Here is an 18,902-nt window from a genome sequence, read left to right as displayed (position 1 = left end):
CTGTCCGTAATATCGAGATATACCGTTTATCTCTTATCGACTATTACCTTAAATAGTTTCGCCTCAAGCAACCTCGGTTCGTGCGTCGACGATTTGTCTTATAAATCGGCAAATTGGTGTGAAACTGAGAAAATTGCACCGTCAAGTCTTCACTGTTGCTTTCTTTTGGAACTTTGTATGCCCTTGCTAAAGAAAACGATCAATTGATTCTTATTCAGGTGAAAGTGATTCTTTACTGTGTAAGATATTTAAGATTGAGTGATGTCGGCTTGTTCATAAATCATTATGCTCATTTTTTTATATGTTCTTACAGTAGTGATAGATTATATGATATACATTTTATGCACGATTGGCGGCCTTATATTAAAAATATTTTTGTTAGGTTGTGAGGTTCGTTCTTAGCATTGCCAAAACTAAAATTTACGAAAATTAAAAATAGATCAATTTTTTGGCTTCTTGATCTTTTGCACGATTGTCTTTATATACTTTATTTTTAACGTAAAGTTTTTTTTTTCAGAATTGGCCGAGAGACGACCGCTATCAGCAAAGAAAAGGCAAAGGGGCGCCCAGAACCCAAAATGTGACCACCGACCATTGAACCAAAACAAACAAACGCACTCTTCAAATTCATGAGTCTGACAAGATTACATGATCAAGACCAATTCACTTATTTATTATACATTATTATTTAAAGATAAAGGAAAAACGAATCTAGTCGCTGTAGTTCTTTTAAACACGAAGCAATTTAGACTTAAACATATTATACATGGAGTTGATATTGAAATAACAACTGCTGAAGTACAAAGAATATAGAGGAATTGATAGAGAGTACAAAACGAACTCGGGAATACTAAGATTGATTTAGCAGTAAATTGATTATTTTAGTTTTTCCCGAAGTAAAACGAAAAACACAAGATGTCTGCGAGTGAGTATATTACAATTTTAATTTCTTATTTTACATAACGATATTATTTAATAACTATTAAGCTGTAGCTAAAGTAGCTTTACTTAATTTTTCAAGTTAAGATGTAGAATCTTGAAATATACGTCACACACTTATTATCCTTTCTTTTCTGTGGACATATACGACAAAAATAATTTTGCATATACAGATGAACCTTTATAAGCAAGAGTCCAAGGGAACGCGATATTTGCCCGAGTTTCGATATTCGCTTGTGGGAGTTGTCCTTCGGGACTGGACAATGACTCTCGCTTATGGAGGTTTCTCGCTTATCCTGTCCCGCTTATTGATTTGTAATTTAATTTTTATTAACTTTATTGACAAAACAAAAGAATGAAGACGCAAACTTTGACATGCGTCGTTCAAAGTTCGCATAACTGAGCACAATAGAGTTGCATAACTTTGATAATTTTACGTCACGTAAACATTGCCTGCCATTGTCATCTCACGTTTACTGAGAAATGTTTTAACGTAACACGGTCACGGTTATAACAAATAGTTTTACATGAGGTGAAAAGTTTGTCATATATTTAGGATAATTTTTTAAAGTTATTATCATTACCATATATATTAAACTGTCTCTTAATACTGGATCTACATTAAGCGGCTTCTTTAGTACTTACTTAATAACTCTGAGTGCGTCAGTAAAAGGATGAATTTAATTTTAACTGTGACTGTAGTAATAAATTATTTCTGTTGGTTCATTTCAAATTTTACCTTACGATAATACAAACAAATGTTTCCTCCACTTTAGTATTATTGTACATTAAAATTCCTTATTTATCACATGTCGTTTTATAACGGCTATTATATTCCGCTTTAAAATATATTTCTTGGAATACACAATCACTATCGGAGTCAACAAATCTCGAAATACTCGTACTGTAATGTCTATTGATTGCTGTTATTCTTGGAACACAGGTTCATGTCAACATTCGGTTGTCCCTTTTTGTTACTAGTTGATTGTGGGTTTTATTGCGTGGGATATTTGTGGGGTCCCATTCTTGGAATGGAATTATAAGTGGATGGTAGGAGAAGTAGGATACGATTAGGAAAGTTACAAATGCATGTTAATTAGTTTTGATAGAAATGAGCAATAATTGATCTAACTGCGATTGCCTTGAATTGAAATTCAGAGTATGATTTCGGAGCTAGCTGTTGTGGCACGTTGTACCAAAAATATTACTTAAATAATTTGCCCATATGTTTCGTTTATTTAGTAGTAGAGTAGTTACTTAATAATTTTTTTTTACTTGACTGTATTAATGATGCATTGTACAACTGTTATTTCAGGTTTCGAGCATTCTGCAATGAAGAGCAGTTTCTCGCTGTCATCTCTGCGGAGCGCAGCCGCGCCTCCTGGCGGACGCTGCGACCAACTAGAGCGGCCATACCATAGCCTTACTAAGAAGAGGTGAGTCCACGTTTTGAAACGAAAGTTATAGCAAAAGCCAGATAACAATAAATGTACACAAACTTGAGTTGTTTTATATAGTCTTATATAGCCGAACCTCGATAAGAGAGAGACACATTTATAAGCGAGAAACTCAGGATAGACAGAAATCTCTATTAGCGAAAAAATATTACGTTCACTTGAATTCCTGTGCTTTTTAACCGGAAAAATCTACTGCTGCGGCACTTGTTTTCATACATTTTGTTATCTCTGTGTTGAGGAGGAGAATGAAAGGGATGACAATATGTTTTGTAAACAAGTATGTTAACAATGTAAACCCACAGTATAAGAATGTGTTGTTTAGTTTTTATTGGTAATCCAGCTGCATTCACTTGCTTAATTTCAATTAATTTGTTCGTATAAAGCCTAGAAGATGTCAGTCGATATATATTCTAAAGTAAATTAACTGATTGTTTCTTGTATATTTCAGGAAAGAGCCTTGCCGCGAGGCATGGCGGCGCAGCTGGGGCTCGGCTGCGAGCGGTGGCAGCGCTGGCGACGACCTCTGGCCGCTGCTGCAGCACCACTACGACTACATCATGGACAACCAGATCATTGATAGCTGCAGGGTCAGTACACGCCCTAGCTACAATATGAAGTCTAACTGACATAGTCTTACTTGACAGCTGACGTTCTAGTAGTGTCGGTACATCAGCTATACTTTGAGATCATTATTGGCTATCTATTAGACTTAAGATTCAGATACTACTCAAGTAGGGTTGGTAACAGATAGGCGACCGGCTGCATAATAAGTTTGTACAACCTTGTGTGCCGACCTTACGTGTGCGAGATATTATGATATTAAAGCGCGGGCACACAGTATTGTTTGCTCAAGTTTGCATAACTATTTTCTTTACACTACCGTTGTGAAATGTGTCAGTCGAAATGTGTCTACATGCTGTGTTTATAAATCAATACTACTTGTAAGCTTTTGAAACTCTTCTTAAACGTAATTTTTGTCTAAATCTTATTTATTTGGTGTTTAGAAATAAAAGTTTAGAGCCTGGTAAATTAACACAATACTTTCATTACTGCAAGTAGAAGCGTTTGTTCTGTCAAATTCTTTAAAGTGACAGATTTTAAATTATTGCTAACAGCGCCATCTATTATTGATTAAAGTAAACAAAATAAATACCGAGAAATTTTTTAGTACTAATTTTTCAACCCTTTTTTTATATCATAAGGTGGCGAACGAGCAAACGGCCGCCTGGGTTCCATCCGCAAATGCAGATGCGTTGCCTACCTTTAATCAACGGAGAAGGGGACGCACAGAAAGAGGATATTTGTCCTTCCTATGCGTCCCCTCTTCCGCCAAATCTACTCCCCCTTCCCATCCTTTCCTACTAAGAAAAGGGTGGGAAGGGAAAGAGGACTAAAATTAGACCTACATAATTGCCAAAGCATAAGTTAATGACACAATGTCAAACATTATGTAATTTTCCGCTAAAATAATGCATATTACCTGGTTGATAATGTAAATTTTTAATTCCAGGAGGCAAACGGCGAGTTACTATCGCACAACTGGACCTCACACGGTCCTCGCTTACTGAACCCGACGTCGGGCGCCAACCGTCAGTGGTCGCTCAGTCAGCTGGTAGCAGAGTTCACTGAGTTATGTCAGTGGCTGACACACGTGCAAGAGGAGATATACTCTAGTCCGGAGAACCTGTCCAGTAGGAAGCTGAGGAAGGTATGTTATTAGAAAGTTTTAAGATGAAAGTACAAATGTAAGGATAACCTTTTTTTTGGCTGAAAAAGTGAGTCCACAAATGATTGTCATCGAGTCGCTGTTACTTATCCACGTCTTTACATCGGTCTCTTTACTTTCACAGCATTTCTTACGGTCCTGTGTCGCTCGTATCTACAAATTAACCTATTGTTAAATAGTGATTTTTTTTTAAATCTAAAACAAGCAACTTGAATTCGCTGTAATATTGCATACAGACATTTGCGTTTGCAGATATGTTGCCTGCTTTTCAATGAGGGACACACCAAAAGGATTTATTCCCCTTACTCTACATCTCATTACTTATAAGAAAAAAAAAATGGAGTCGAATCGATAACCTCCTTCTTTTTGAAGTCGGCTAAAAAGAGTGCGAAGCCATTTCTGGCCTGTCTTTTGTGCGGTTGTGATAAATGAAATATGTTGTCTTAATTACTGTTTTATCCTTATAGAGTCGCATGGCCGAGCTGGTATCGGTGGAACATCGTCGTGTGAAATTTGTGGAGCAGGCGTCTGCTATACTGGATCGAATACCGGAAGCCGGTGCTGAGGTGAGAAGTTTATCGTAAAATTCCTCATTCTTCCAGTAAAACATAATCTTGTCCTTTTTCAAAGTTAATGAAATAGATGTTAATTTAATTTTAGAGGAGTATTTCGATTTGGAAAACCCACAGTTATGTTTAATAGATGATTTTAGAACAAGGAAAATCTGAACCAGTTTGTGGTTGTGTCGTCTGACTAATAGACATGTTTACGTACAGCTAAGCTTTCAGGATAAGCTTAATACATAATTTAATTAGTAGCCATTGTTTAGTGTATTATGTTTTGAAATGTATTAGCATATTCGTAGGTTACTCTGCAGATATTTGTATATATAATTTTTCTAAAAAAAAATTATCCCATGCTGTGGTTTGAGATTTCATAATTTTGTTTGTTACAGGTAACATGGCGCATGGAACATCTGAACGTGAAGTGGGAGAGTCTCCGACTCCTGCTGAGTCCTGAGCAGCAGCAGAGGGAAGGAGACTGCTCCGATACTGTTGGTAAGTAATTCACACATTTACTTGAAAATAAACAACTAGACGATGTTATATGTAGGTGCAGTTTATTAGGAGTAGTTATTAGTTTTTTTTTTCGAATATAGATTTTTCTAAAATATTGTGGTTATTAATTAATAACTTTGTTTGAATTAAAAAAATTTTTAGAAAGTATTTTATTTTGGATTCGATTTCTTCATTTAAATTGTTCATGTTCTTAAAACATACTTTTATACAATATTGATAATTTGCCTCTTCAAAATATATTTAAACTAAATTAGAAATAGGCATTAAATTCAGTCAAATTTGCTTTTGTCAAATTGTCTAGTATCGACTTTAAAAGCTGGCAATGTATCTTTAGTTCCTCTAGTGTTTTGTATGTTCATGTAACATTAAATATCTTTTTTTTTTGTTACTTTCCACGACGTTAATATCAGCTGAGTGTAGAGCTATAATGGTATTGTGTAGATCCAGCACACGAGCTGCGTTGTCTGCGGCGTTGGCTTCACGTGATGGAAGGTCGTCTGCCGCCACCCTCACTGACTGCCCGCGCTCAGCCCTACCACGACCTGCTCAGGAAACTGAGAGAACATCAGGTATGTCACGTCTTTAACTCTTTGGAAGAGATTCATGTTTTATAGCGGCTGGTGATTGGCTGCGAATGAGTGTCTTGAATAATCCATTTTCAAAGACTTGAAGTTTTTTTTTTAATATTACAAGGTGGCAAACGAACAAGCAGCCACATGAATTCTCCGAAATGGCGAAGCGACCGCTGCCCATAAACATTCGCAATCGACGAAGGAGGAGATGCACAAAAAGAGAATATTTAACCTTCCTATGCTTCTCCTCCATCAAATCGACCTCCCCTTACCATCTTTTTTTTATAAGAAAAGAGGTGGGAAGGGAAACAGGACTGAAATTAGTCCTCCGGTACCACACACATCAGACTGTACGTGGAATTACTTCCACTTGACGCCTGTCAACCACTGTTATGTCAGGAACATGATGTATTTGAGTTACTCATAATGAAAGTTCTGTCTATTGTCTACCTGTCTGCAAATCCACGTTTGTTAATCTGCGAAACTGCCGAGTCGATTTTGACAGAACTTTCACAGGAAGGTAGCTGATGTATGCGGTCATATTATAGGCTTATTTTATTTTTTATTTTACGCAACTAAGACACGGTCGACCACAACTTAAAAAATAACCCTAATAACTTAGTTTTTCATATGTAAGAATTTTGTTTTTATTATAATACTAGCTGTCGCCCGCGACTCCATCCGGGCGGAAAAAAAAAACATAATAGGTAGCCTATATGTTCTTCTAGACTATGTTCTACAACTGTGACAAATTTCATCAAGATCCGTTGAGCCGTTTCGGAGATACATTCAAACATCCATCCATCCATCCATCCATTTAAACATTCGCATTTATTGTATTAATAAGATTACGACTTACAAAACTTTCTATAACGTAGGACATGAGTAGTTTTACTTCCATATATAAAACCTAGGATAAAAAGAATACAAACTGTCACCTGTCTACGATTAAGATATAAAGCTTTATAAATTATACGCAATTAAAAATGTTAAAATGAAAGAAAAGAAACATTCCCATTCATAGTACACGTAAATAGAAGTAGGTGTGTCAGTGCATCATTCAAGTGTGACAGTCTTTGCCGCGGTGACAAATGATAAGCTGCTGACATGGGACAATTTCCATAACCCACATAGCACACATACTTTGTCAGAGTAATATGTACTTTATTTGATTGGAATAGGGTTAATATTACATCGTATTTTATTAAAGATCTTTTACTATTAACATTAAGATTTAGATCCGCATTCGTTTTATATGCTCTTAATATTTTCTACGTTTTTTAATAGTTCACAATATGTTTTTCGTCTTTGAAATGATTTTTTCGTTCGTTTTGATTTTTTAGTCTAGGTAATTTCATACCTGGCATTATTTTATAAAAAAAGTACATTTTAATAAAGTTAATTTACTCCTATAACATTACCATTGCTATTTTCTTTATGTATAATGTCTTATAATGTACAGTTTTCCTTTTATTTACGACTTAGTTGTCGCCCGCGACTCCGGCCGCACAGAATTAAAAAAAAAAACATAAAAAGTAGCCTATGTGTTATTCCAGACTATGATCAACATCTGTGCCAAATTGCAGCGAGTTCCGTTGAGCCGTTCTGGAGATACCTTCAAACAAACATCCATCCATCCATCCAAACATTCGCATTTATAATATTAGTAAGATAGTAAGATTTACAATTAGCTTTTGACACAAAACTTTTAAACGCTTTACTATAAGTTGTCAACCCTAACGATAGTTTGTATAAGAACATTGGGCCCGACACTAAACGGCGGCGAAGCATCCCATAAATAAGCTCCAATTACTCGCTACCAAGTTCGGAGGGAATTTATAGTGTGCAATAACACTGTATCAATACATTACACAGTACACAACGCACTACTACTTGTTACAGGCAAATCGAGAACGCCGCCTGTTTGTAATTTGCCTAAACTTGCATTTCGTTGTAAAGGCTATTCATTGTTTGCATTTTAATTAGTGCTCCAGCCCAAGATAATTGGCTGCACAGAAACGACAACTAATATCTTCATAACACGTCAATTTGTCCAGGTTTAGGCTAAGCGCCATCTGCGCCCTGCCACCTTAACCCCGGTGAAGCAGTAAACGCCTCTTCAAGGCAAACAGTTACTACTCAGTCAAAAAAAAAAGTAAATTTATTAATGCATTTGCCCAATATGAAATTCGCCCAGTCTTTACAATTTGTCTAGGCAAATTACAACGGGACGGCGTTCACGATTTGCTGGTGACATATTCACAAATTGCGGCCATAACTCTGCAGTCTCTTGCCCTTAATTAACTTCGTGAGAGCGTAGCAATCGGACGCCTTGTTGAAATATATTTGGACTATCTTTAGTACTGTTGTGATTTGCGCTGACCTAATTTTGTAAATTCGCTAACTATATGAATGGAGAGCTCGCTTGCAGTAATGAAATTTTATTACGAGGTCTAGGCACGTTTTGATTGAAAAGTAGATTAGGTTTTAGAGATGAAAACAATAATGAGATCTGGTGCTTGTTTATAAGATGACGTTACGGTAAAAATAATAATATAGCTACTTTTTAAACTGGTCAAACAAAGTCTCAAAGGGACCAGCCCCGAATTTGCAGGCAACAGATTAAAAACAAAAAACCATTAATTCTGACTAAAATTATAAAACGTACTACTATAAATACTATTGGTTATTGCAACTAAACATTTTCGGTCCCTTAGATGTCGTTGTAACCGACTTAGTCTAAACTATGGCTAGTTTACTTTTACATCAAAGCGCTGGCCGGTAAATCTTAGTCATGGTATATTTTGTTTCACGACTTTCCTGTAAGTGTATTTTGGTGTTTGTTTACATATTTTATTATTGTCTTACCAAAGTTCCTAGTATTCTTTTGTAATGAAAGTCATATTTATTATTTTAGCAGCTTTCTAATTTAGTTGATCTTTTTGGACCTGAAATTAGACTAATACAGCGCGTCGTGATCAGTGTTTTTAGAGCCTAATTTTAGTCCACTTTTCCTTCCCACCGTTTTCTTATGAGGAAAGGAAAGAAGGATCCCCTTCTCAGGAAGTGGATTTGACGTAGGAAGAATAGGAAGGGATAATATTCTCTTTCTCTGTGTTTCCTCCTCTGTCGATTAGAGGTAGGCAATGCATCTGCAATTGCGGATGTCCATGGGCAGCGGTCGCTTCACTATTTTGGTGAATTCAGTTGGTGGCCGCTTGCTCGTTTGCCACCTTATGATATAAAAAAGTCTAATTTTGAGTAATTAAATTCAATCATTTTTACGAGGTTCGAAAAATAAATCACATGTTACGTAAAGTTAGCTTTCTGTAAAACTCGTAATGTAATCATATAGCGTTTAAAATGTTTTTTTTTTCAAATTTATCTTGAAGTTATGTGACTTAATTGTAGTCACTTTTATCTTATTTCAGAACAAAACACGGAGTCATATTTTATTCAAACCGAATGTGAAAAATATTCATAAATTCGAGTTTAATCGATTGAATGTATATTATTTTCATTGATTGTTCCAAGTTTTCTCTAACCCAGTTATATCTTTGGAATGGTTTTTTATGAATCAGTTAATTTTTGTAGCCGTGTGTGAAAATTTAAACCTTTTACATATTAATAGCCATATATTTCAAGGTCAAATCAGTTTCACATCCATTAAAATCGTTTATACGGACAGAAATATATTGACTGATATAGAAATTGTTTACAAATAGCTTTATAAATAATTAATTTATATGATCAATCTAAACGTAAGCATTTAAAAAATGGTACTCACCGATATAAACTTAATACAAAATAGCGTCATGAAATAGTCAAGCAAACGAGTTTCTGCGGCCTTTGCCCCTGACTTTGTACGCGCGAAATTAAAAAAAAAACATTTTCTAGAAATAATATATAATGTTCCTCAGTGATAATGTGGGTTTCTAAAAGCAACATAATTTTTGAAATGGGTTTTAGTTGCTAGTAGTTTTTAAGAATGTTGCATACAAAATTAGAATAGATAATATCTACCATGAATTAGGGTTAGAAAACCAAATAAGTTATCCAAATTTTGTACTGATCTTGATAAAGTCTTTCAAATTGGTAATATTTAAGTACATAGATATAACTATAGTTGTGTAGCGCCTAGTTAACAAAGGGCTATGAACTTGAACAATGTTTACAATTACCATAACGCCAACGTTGTTTATTGCTCGCTCCAGTGCCACTTACGAAATTATTACTTATGAAATTACAAATGTTACCTTCCCACTTGGGTGCAAACATAGACGCAAATTGTATATTATTCTTGTGAGCCATTTCGTTAGTTTTGAAAGGATATTAAATTGTACAATCTGTCTGTATGTCTTTTATTAAGATGCTGAAACAAATATTAAATGTTGTTAAAGTAAACTGAGATATAAAAAAGTATTGTTTTAAGAGAAGACGTAACCCATTCGACGATAATAATATTACTCTATTAATGCCATCCAGAACATAAATCGATTTTCCTGTATCTTAATCGATTTATTAAAAATCGTTCGTAGAATCAATTAATCAAACTAATTATTCAGCGACGAAATAGAACACGTCAAAACTGTCTCGATCGAATGAAAATGTCTCGTGAGGCGGCGTATCGATTTCTAATCGATGTTGTACACGGGGTCTGTAATTACGGCGTCAAAATTTGGTGCGTTGTGTCGAGCGTCGGCAAACAAACGGCCGAGATAGTGCTGTTAAGTGATTAACGATCGGGTAATGGCGGCCTCGCCCTCGCCCGGTAGCGGCTTTCGCTCCCGCGGGCAGGCGACACCACCGATTTATGCGATAGCGAATGATCGCAGGTATCGATACCATCTCCTTATATAAAGAATGTGCTTTTAAAGATGGTATTTTACCTCACACTTTTAAACCTAGATGATCATTCTTACGATAACTTGTGACTAAAGTACTGTATAAAAATTAATAGTGTACAACAATTATTTTCATTAATCTCGTTCGATTATTTCATTGCTTCAATTTGTACGTGTGTTGGCCTACTATAGTGGGTCATTGGTATTAAGTACTATTCATAGATAACCATCGTTAGAAACGCATTCGGTATCCTTTTGTAAATGCTCACACACATGAATATTAAATTGTTTACAGATCGTAAGCACAGAGTACATGGTACACGATCTTGCTTGCCCTCTGGTTTACTTTGGACGGTATCGTTTTAAGATCTCAAAATTCTAACTTATAACAATGCTCTCATTTGAACTGCTGCAGAATATTAAGGTGTTGTTACCAAGAATAAGTATTCATTCAAATGTCTACGTAACGGTGCTTTTTTACCCCGTATCCGTTTATGATCTCACCGCAAAGTGTTTTTGCGCGTGAGATAAAGCCATTATTGTCGATGAAATCTACCGTGAACTCGGCCAAGTGTCTGTTGATGGGCTGATGTTGAAATATCTAGGAATATATGACAGATGTTAATCGGTTACTTAGTCAAATAAGAGGAAAAGAGCGATCTCAATTCCATATTCTCGTAGTGATAGAAGGAACTTGTTCTCAATGTGCATCGTTTAATTTTCTTTTCTGGTGTCTAAATTCAAACTTTCATGTAGAATTCATAGTCAAACTTGACTATTACAGATTTGTTCGTATTTTTTTGTTAAGTAAATCGGATTAAATATAATAATCCTTATACTAATAGTAGCGATTGTGTAAATTTATGTTGCTTCAATAACTGGCAGATGTTTTTGGAGTTTAGGGAGAATTTTGTACGTGCTATAATATTAATGAATGCGGGATATAAAGAAAGGTATATCCAGCTTGCTGCCTAATGGAATTCCGTATTCCCTGTCAAAATGCTTTTCAAAAGCTGAATTGCCATTGTCTAGCGTACTATAGACATTTCAATAAGCATTATACTATTAAGTGCAATCTAGTTAATCTAAGATCTAATATCCGCATGGCATAGTACGAGGTAACAAGTTTTAGTCAAAGTGAATAATAGGTTTAGACAAAATGTTTACTTATTTTAAAAGAATGTATGCGATTTATAATGTGTCTTTCGTTGACTCTTCAGAACAGTGTCTGTAGAGTAATTTAAATCTATATCGTTGGAAACAGAGTTTTTTATTGAACTTTCTTTTAATTCATCTGTGATAATAAGGTTTATGATGTTGCAATTGTGCAAGCTGCGAGTTAGTCGGCCGCTTAGCGAAATCTAAGCGAGCGTCGGTCAATAATTCTCCGGTGCGACGACGTGCGATACAATCGCGCCCTCTGGTAGCACACGGCTGCCGATAGCTTTGCTGCCCGAGAAATTTATTACACGAAAATAAATCGAGCGTATTTATAATCTATAATTGCACCTTCGTTATTTGAGTAAGTGGGCCGGAACGGATTTGTCGTGCGCACGCCGAGGCTTTTGTTAACTTGGTGCTGCAAAAATGACTGGTGCAGTTTAATTTTAATTTTCTTTTCATTGTAAAGCTTTCTTCTATTATTTATCGCTAGTAGTCAGTACTTTCTCACCGTTTTATTCGACAAAAGTTTATTTATCGGCTTAGTCAATATCGCTGGGTGAGGTGAAATGCGTATCAATGTTGAAACTAAATTCCAGAATCAAAAACACTAAAGCAGTCACCAAATCGATAGCGATAAGTCCTTTACAATGCATTAAGATTAATTTTCTGTTCCTTACAACAATTAAAATATTAGGCTATTTGCGTAATTTATGATCGAGAATCTCATAGTTAAATCATTAACAAGTCTCATAATCTATGTTCATAGCCGTCTTTACCGTAATCTGCTTGCAAATTTAGAAAGTGAAGTCGAAAGCCGAGCGCGTAACATAAGATAATATGATGTGGCAAAAATTTCCCCACAATACCCGGCTGCGTAGCCTCGGGTGATGGCGAGTATAGCGCGGGAAAAGCGGCCCTTATCTCGTCTTACGAATAAATCTGTTCTACCCACAGGTACACAGATGTGACTATAGGTGATACTTATGTATTAACCGTTTCATTTTGTATCTTTTAGATACATCTACGAGTATCTTGTTTGTAACATTAACATTGCTAATAGTATGTCATTTTGGGGAATACATTCTTGTATTTTTGTTTGCAGTATACATATGTAACTAATTCATCAAACATATAAGATAATCCTTTAAGATTGTATGTCAAAAATATCTTATGTGAGATAAACTTGTTCAATTTAATTCACGTGTATGTGTACGACGCAATAGTTTCCACGTGAAACTCTCTTTTAATAAAAAAAAAATAAATCTGATTAAAATTTTTTGGGATGATTGAAATAACACTACCGAGTTTTGGCGTTCTACTTAGTATTATGTTTAGGATAAAATATAAATATTAAAATATTAAGTAACGAAATACAATTTTCAATTTCTGTTTATATCAATTCCTTTGTCGTGATACACACATTACTCTGTACAGATTGAAATCGATAGCCGCAATAAATTTTATATAAACCATTGGTAAGCTTTTAATTCCCAATTACCGGTGAATACGGGCGTATCTTCATCCCGCGTCGGCAGCGGGGTGAAAGGTCAGGCGGTATTACAAGATTCAAACTTTTTGGCTGTTCGTGATCTACGAGCGCGTGAAAAATTGTTTTGTGAGCAGCGTCTCCTGCGATTTTTTATAAAGAATAAATTAACGCTTAACATCACGATCCCACCTGATTTTAAGCGGCGATGTGGTCGAAAGATACGCGCTTGCTTAGTAAGTGTCTATTCTCTTTACTCTTAAACGCAGCCGTGCTATAATTTGGCAGAAACATTGACGCCAGCAACTTGTTCCATACATTTCCGAATTACAAGCCGGCATAAGGTTTGGTTTGTATTATACCTTGCTTCCCATCACACGTTCACGTCTCAGACATTAACTCGTTCCCGAACACTTACTTCACTGTTTATGCCAACAATTCTAGACTTTCACTTGGAGTTTGGCTAGAAAATTCATACGTTTATTTCCATTTAATATCATCTAACCACATTGTTGTTTTACACCAAAAATCACTCATCGAAAAAATCAATATTTGTGACATAAAATTACTAACTAAATAATTGATCATATCTCGCTTATCTATCTTCATTCAATTCTAAATTACCCATATTATTATGTGTTACGTTATTCCTAGTCGATATTCTAACATCCCATTATATTAAGCGGAGATTTGTTTCTGTCTTCTTATTATCTTTGAACAGTATTATAATTACCGCGTTAGTTAATTCTTCATTTCCAGTTTTCGCTTTGCTCTCATTCATTATACTGTACTTGCAATTTAGTCCTTAATAATTATCTTCGTTGGTTTGCATTTGTCAATTGCTCTTGGTGTCTGCATTGCTCATGATAACATCAACACGACTATATTTGGCTTTATCACACTAATGGGCGTTCGCTAACGTTAAATTAAATTAAAATTAATTAAACTTTCACACGCTTCTCGCTAGAGACCCAACATTTCGGTATTTCCCCAACTAATTGATTTCATGGTACATGAAGTAAGTTTAGTAAATAATATTATGTTTTCTAACTTGCAACTTCGTTTTCACCTTATTTTCAGCAAATATCTTTCTTCATATCAAATCAATATCGATCGATAAAGTCAATATCGTCCTGCATATCTATCAGCTCTCGAATTATTTATACAGCCGCTTCGACCATTTTGTTGTTGGCTTAGAATTCATTCCCATAATGAAGGGATATTTATACTGCCTTTAACATTGTTTTTTATGGTAAAATTATAAAATAAATGTAACAAATTCCTGATGGATATATTACCAGGAATGTACATTGATTTAATAAAAAAGCTTGATAAATATCTATGGCAACTAATTTATTGATTCAATAATGCTATGAAATGCTCGAACACTTGTGTCAACATTCTTTATTTCAGATCAGATGTTTTTTTTTTTTTTAATTTTAAAAAGTAGGTTCTATGAAAGATGTATTTTTATTTGTTTATTGTTTAATCTCCAAATCACCAAAATTTGACGTGTTTAAATGATAGGCTTACTATTTAATCTCTGTAAAATTAGAAATGTAATTTAACTTTTTTAAGTAGCTATGAGCTGCTCATAGAAAATTATCTTAACAGTAATAATTTCTAAATAATGGCACGTTTGTCTCAATTACTTACCATCTAGCCGCGATATGAAACATTAGTGTTAAACTGCGCGGTTAAGATTAGCTTGAATAAATCGTCTTGATAGTCGGTAGTGCGGTGGGCATTCTTACCTCCGCCCGAGCACGTATTAGCCGTTCCATAACTCAAACGTTGTGCAACCGGCACGTGGGGCCCGGAAAGCTCCGGTAATAACCCTTACTATAATTGATGTATAATTGTAAAGTATCAAGAAACATTATAATGTTCATCATACTATCGCGGTTTTGGAATTATGCTTAGAATTATGCAAACCTATCACATCATTTGGAAATTTACATCGAAAGTTATGTTGCAGTCTAGCATGATTTTTATTTTTTATAATGTTATCTTACTAATATTATAATTGCCAAAGTTGAGATGGATTGATGCAGTTTTGTTATAAGGTAACTCAGGAACGGCTCAACGGATCATGATGAAAGGCACATATGTAGAACATAGTCTGGAAGAACAAATAGGCTACTTATTAAGTTTTTTTTTCATTCCGAGCGGACGGAGTCGCGGGCGACAGCTTGTATGTTATAAATATATATGTTATTGTCCATTATGCTAGAAAGACTTTTTTCTCATTTAAATATCCGGTGTGCAATTGTATTGGCTTCGCACATCCTGGCAAGTTGCCGCTTTTCCGACGTTACGACTTGTGCTTTCTGTTTTCTATGATATTGTTCATATTACAGAACTTCTTTATTTATTGTATAATTTTTTTTCGTCTCTACTTCCATATACCGGTTGATAATGCATCTGGGATATATCTTTTAAAATCACAACAAGATCAAGCACAATTGTTTATATTATTTGTTTTCAAGCAAAGCTTCTCAAAACTCAAAAGACGACACACGTTGTGTACCAAGATTTTGTCATTATTATGTCCGGTTATTTGTTTACATTTTAATATAAAAAAATTGACTTAATTTAACCTTTTTGTCCTTGTATTATTTCCGTTTTGCATCATTCGTATCTAATGAAGGCTATGTCACACATTCGTTTCTAACGTCGACCTGTTTCCAATACGCTGGACTGTCATTTTGTTGGCAATTTTCCGTTAGTACACCGCCATTACGGAGTGATGAGCTCACGCGTATGTCACCCGTTCTGCTTCGCCGCTTGCCAACACCAACCGTTACATATAATTAAGACCCCTTTTCCACCAGCGATACCCCGCGACTAGCTATGCGCGACTTATTCTGTAGACGATATATACATATTCACAAAAGTGAAACGACCATATTTGCTGTAGTGGTCTTAGCTTCTGTTAATGATAAATAATTATGTGTCACAGATAACACCTTAATGTATTCGTTAGCACATTAATTAATTTAATTCTAGTTTCGAAGTCAAAGAGTTAAAGAGTTGTGTTGTTAGATTGGTTGCACATATTATTTTTTAGTAAACACAGTCATTTGTATATCTTTAAATTGATTCTTATCATGTGAGGATTTACTACGGGACTAATGATATAGATTGGTAATCCATACTTGTTGAAACTAGCATTGTCACTCCATAATATTAATAGAGGATCATGCTGACATTTTATCCATGCAAAATATGGTCGTATACTCTGTTTATAAAAGTACCATTTCAATGGAATCTATCACACTTTGGTCCAAATACAATTTCATAATAAAACCCATTGCAATGTGACCCACAAAAATTGTGTGGCTTTTGTATGAATGTATTTAGTTTGGTTATGAGATTGTGACGCGATTTTTATCGCGTTTACCATTTTGCTTTTCATTTAAATGTTTATTTACTTCTCGTGTATTATTCTGTGACCTCGAGTCATCACTTTCACACTTGGCTCCGGCATAATCGTTTTCCACTTCGACTTCAGTTGCTATTATTTTATCTTTTGCATTCACTTACAATGTGAAAACCTCTAACCTATCGTGACTTGTGAAGATTTTTAACACTTCATGTTACCGATGAAAGTTGCATACTGATTAATCTAAATTGTTCAGGAAATTTTACAAAAGTGGTTTCAAAAAATGTTTTTTGTTTGTCTTTATATACATGGTTGGGTTTAAAATCATGTTGTTTTATGATTTATCTTGGAACTAAGATTTTACATGTTTAAACTTCGGACACAGCGACTTGAATTCTTGATTGAATATTTCATAATTCCGCTGCAAGTCGTTAATCGAATGAAATTTGTTGTTCCACCGCTTGCAGCTTACACCTGCACTGTTACATGATTTTCACTATCATAATAGTCGTATTTTGCTGTCCGTATGTTGAGTTATGGTACTTGTAATTTTGCCTCAGTTCCTATTAATGGCATGCTCTTAGAATAACTTTGTTAGTTATTCGATTGCTTTATATTTTACGAATATGGTCATACTTGTATAGTGTTGTTAATTTCAAACTTATTACTATTATTTGGAAAGTTGAGAACTGATTTAATGTTATGTATGAGTCGAGAGAGGTCAATAAAAGTATAAAACCTGAGAGACTCTGATGTCTCTATTCAAAACAAAAATACGATACAGTTTTTGGTGTAAGGTATGCGTCTGCTCTAGGATTAACTTTATTACATGAGCAAACGATTTAATGTTGATTAACTCATTACACGCTACTAATCTCGAACCGTTAGTTCGCTAAGTTGCAAGCGTATTCAATTACAGTAGCCGTCTATATATATTCACTAGCTGGTCCTTACGGTTTCACTTGCCGGGAAGTAATTATGGGATTTTAGCAAGATGTTTTTTAACATACTACATATTTGATCTATTAAAACAATATTTCCAATCCCATTGATAGTTCCCGAGATTTGTTATACAAAGATATAAATCTCTATCTATCAGGAGAAATATATTGGTTACTTATGCTTAATGTTGTTTTGTTTTTTGCGTTTCGCTTGAAGTGTGTGACGTTTTCTATCACTTAGTTTTCATTAGATAGCTATGTAAATAAAGGGCTTTGTTATCCAATGCACTACTAACTTCCCTGTTAATTATTCCATCATTCAATGCGATCAAAGTGTTTATTACACTACGTAATAATGTTATATTATTACTTGTGTACAATTGGTATGTTTACTTTCGCCATGTTTTCCTATATAAATTATGCAAGCTGTGTTTTATTATAATACTGTTTGATTTTGAATTGTAACTTACATGTTCCTGATTTTCAATAAATATTTATTTATCTCTAAAATTTAATTAATGTAATTAATTTAATGCCTTTGATTTATCATTTATAATAATCCATTTGCTAGGTTTGTTTTTAAATACATAACGTGTATAAATGTTTTGTAAAGAATTCATACACCATTTTTATAATCATCATTAGTAACAATCTACTTTTAAGATAGTTTTTCTTTTTTTCCTCTTCAGTTTACATCATTCAAAATTTTATATTATTTGTGCAAGTTTTGCAAATAGTAAACGAGTTGAAAGAAAGGCAATCGTTGCTTTGACTGAAAAGGTAACCGTTATTACTTCATCATGAAAACATAGTGGTTGAGGGAAAGTTGACTTTATTTTGTATGTGTACTTATGAAATGGCTAGTCAATACAAAATGTGTTAATTGCTAGTTCATTCGTTAACGATACATCCAGCAAGGCTTACCTTTAACAGTATCGTAAAATATTTAATGCCCTCAGCTTGAGGTTATTTGAAATGTTTGTGGTATGTACTTTGTTGCTTTATACAGTTTTCTTTTAACTTATATTACTGTATTAAATGATATTTGTTTCGTTGGCAGTGTTCAAGATCAACATAAAACATCATCTCAGTTCATTAATGTAATGCAATTAAAAAAAATAATAACACTGGTTGATTTCAAAGCTTAAATGCGGTATCTCTCAAACCGCAAGTTGACGTGTGGGGTCAACGCATAGGAACTTTATGGTTTCACCATTGGCCACGTTTTCTCCCTTGTCACTCGACTTGCACTGTTGCGAATTTGTGACATTGTCTTATTGCTTTGACGGGAGACAATGGGCGGGTTAGT

At 34.6% G+C, this 18,902-nt stretch overlaps 1 protein-coding gene across 1 annotated transcript in view; it reads left to right on the top strand.

The window, feature by feature from the left end:
- The window catches only part of LOC106707708, a 164,165-nt gene that overhangs the window by 34,209 nt on the left and 111,054 nt on the right, over positions 1-18,902 (top strand). Inside the window, exons 2-8 of the mRNA XM_045682226.1 lie at positions 518-925; positions 2,255-2,375; positions 2,845-2,983; positions 3,907-4,104; positions 4,590-4,688; positions 5,078-5,180; positions 5,643-5,770. Of these exons, the coding sequence (XP_045538182.1) occupies positions 916-925; positions 2,255-2,375; positions 2,845-2,983; positions 3,907-4,104; positions 4,590-4,688; positions 5,078-5,180; positions 5,643-5,770 (798 nt within the window). The 5' untranslated portion in view covers positions 518-915. The remainder of the gene's footprint in view (positions 1-517; positions 926-2,254; positions 2,376-2,844; positions 2,984-3,906; positions 4,105-4,589; positions 4,689-5,077; positions 5,181-5,642; positions 5,771-18,902) is intronic.

The sequence above is a fragment of the Papilio machaon genome, chromosome 18, assembly GCF_912999745.1.
Source record: "Papilio machaon chromosome 18, ilPapMach1.1, whole genome shotgun sequence".
In the NCBI taxonomy this organism is placed as follows: Eukaryota; Metazoa; Arthropoda; class Insecta; order Lepidoptera; family Papilionidae; genus Papilio; species Papilio machaon.
Note: the sequence above shows the minus strand (reverse complement) of the source record. Positions and strands in the feature narration are given on the sequence as shown.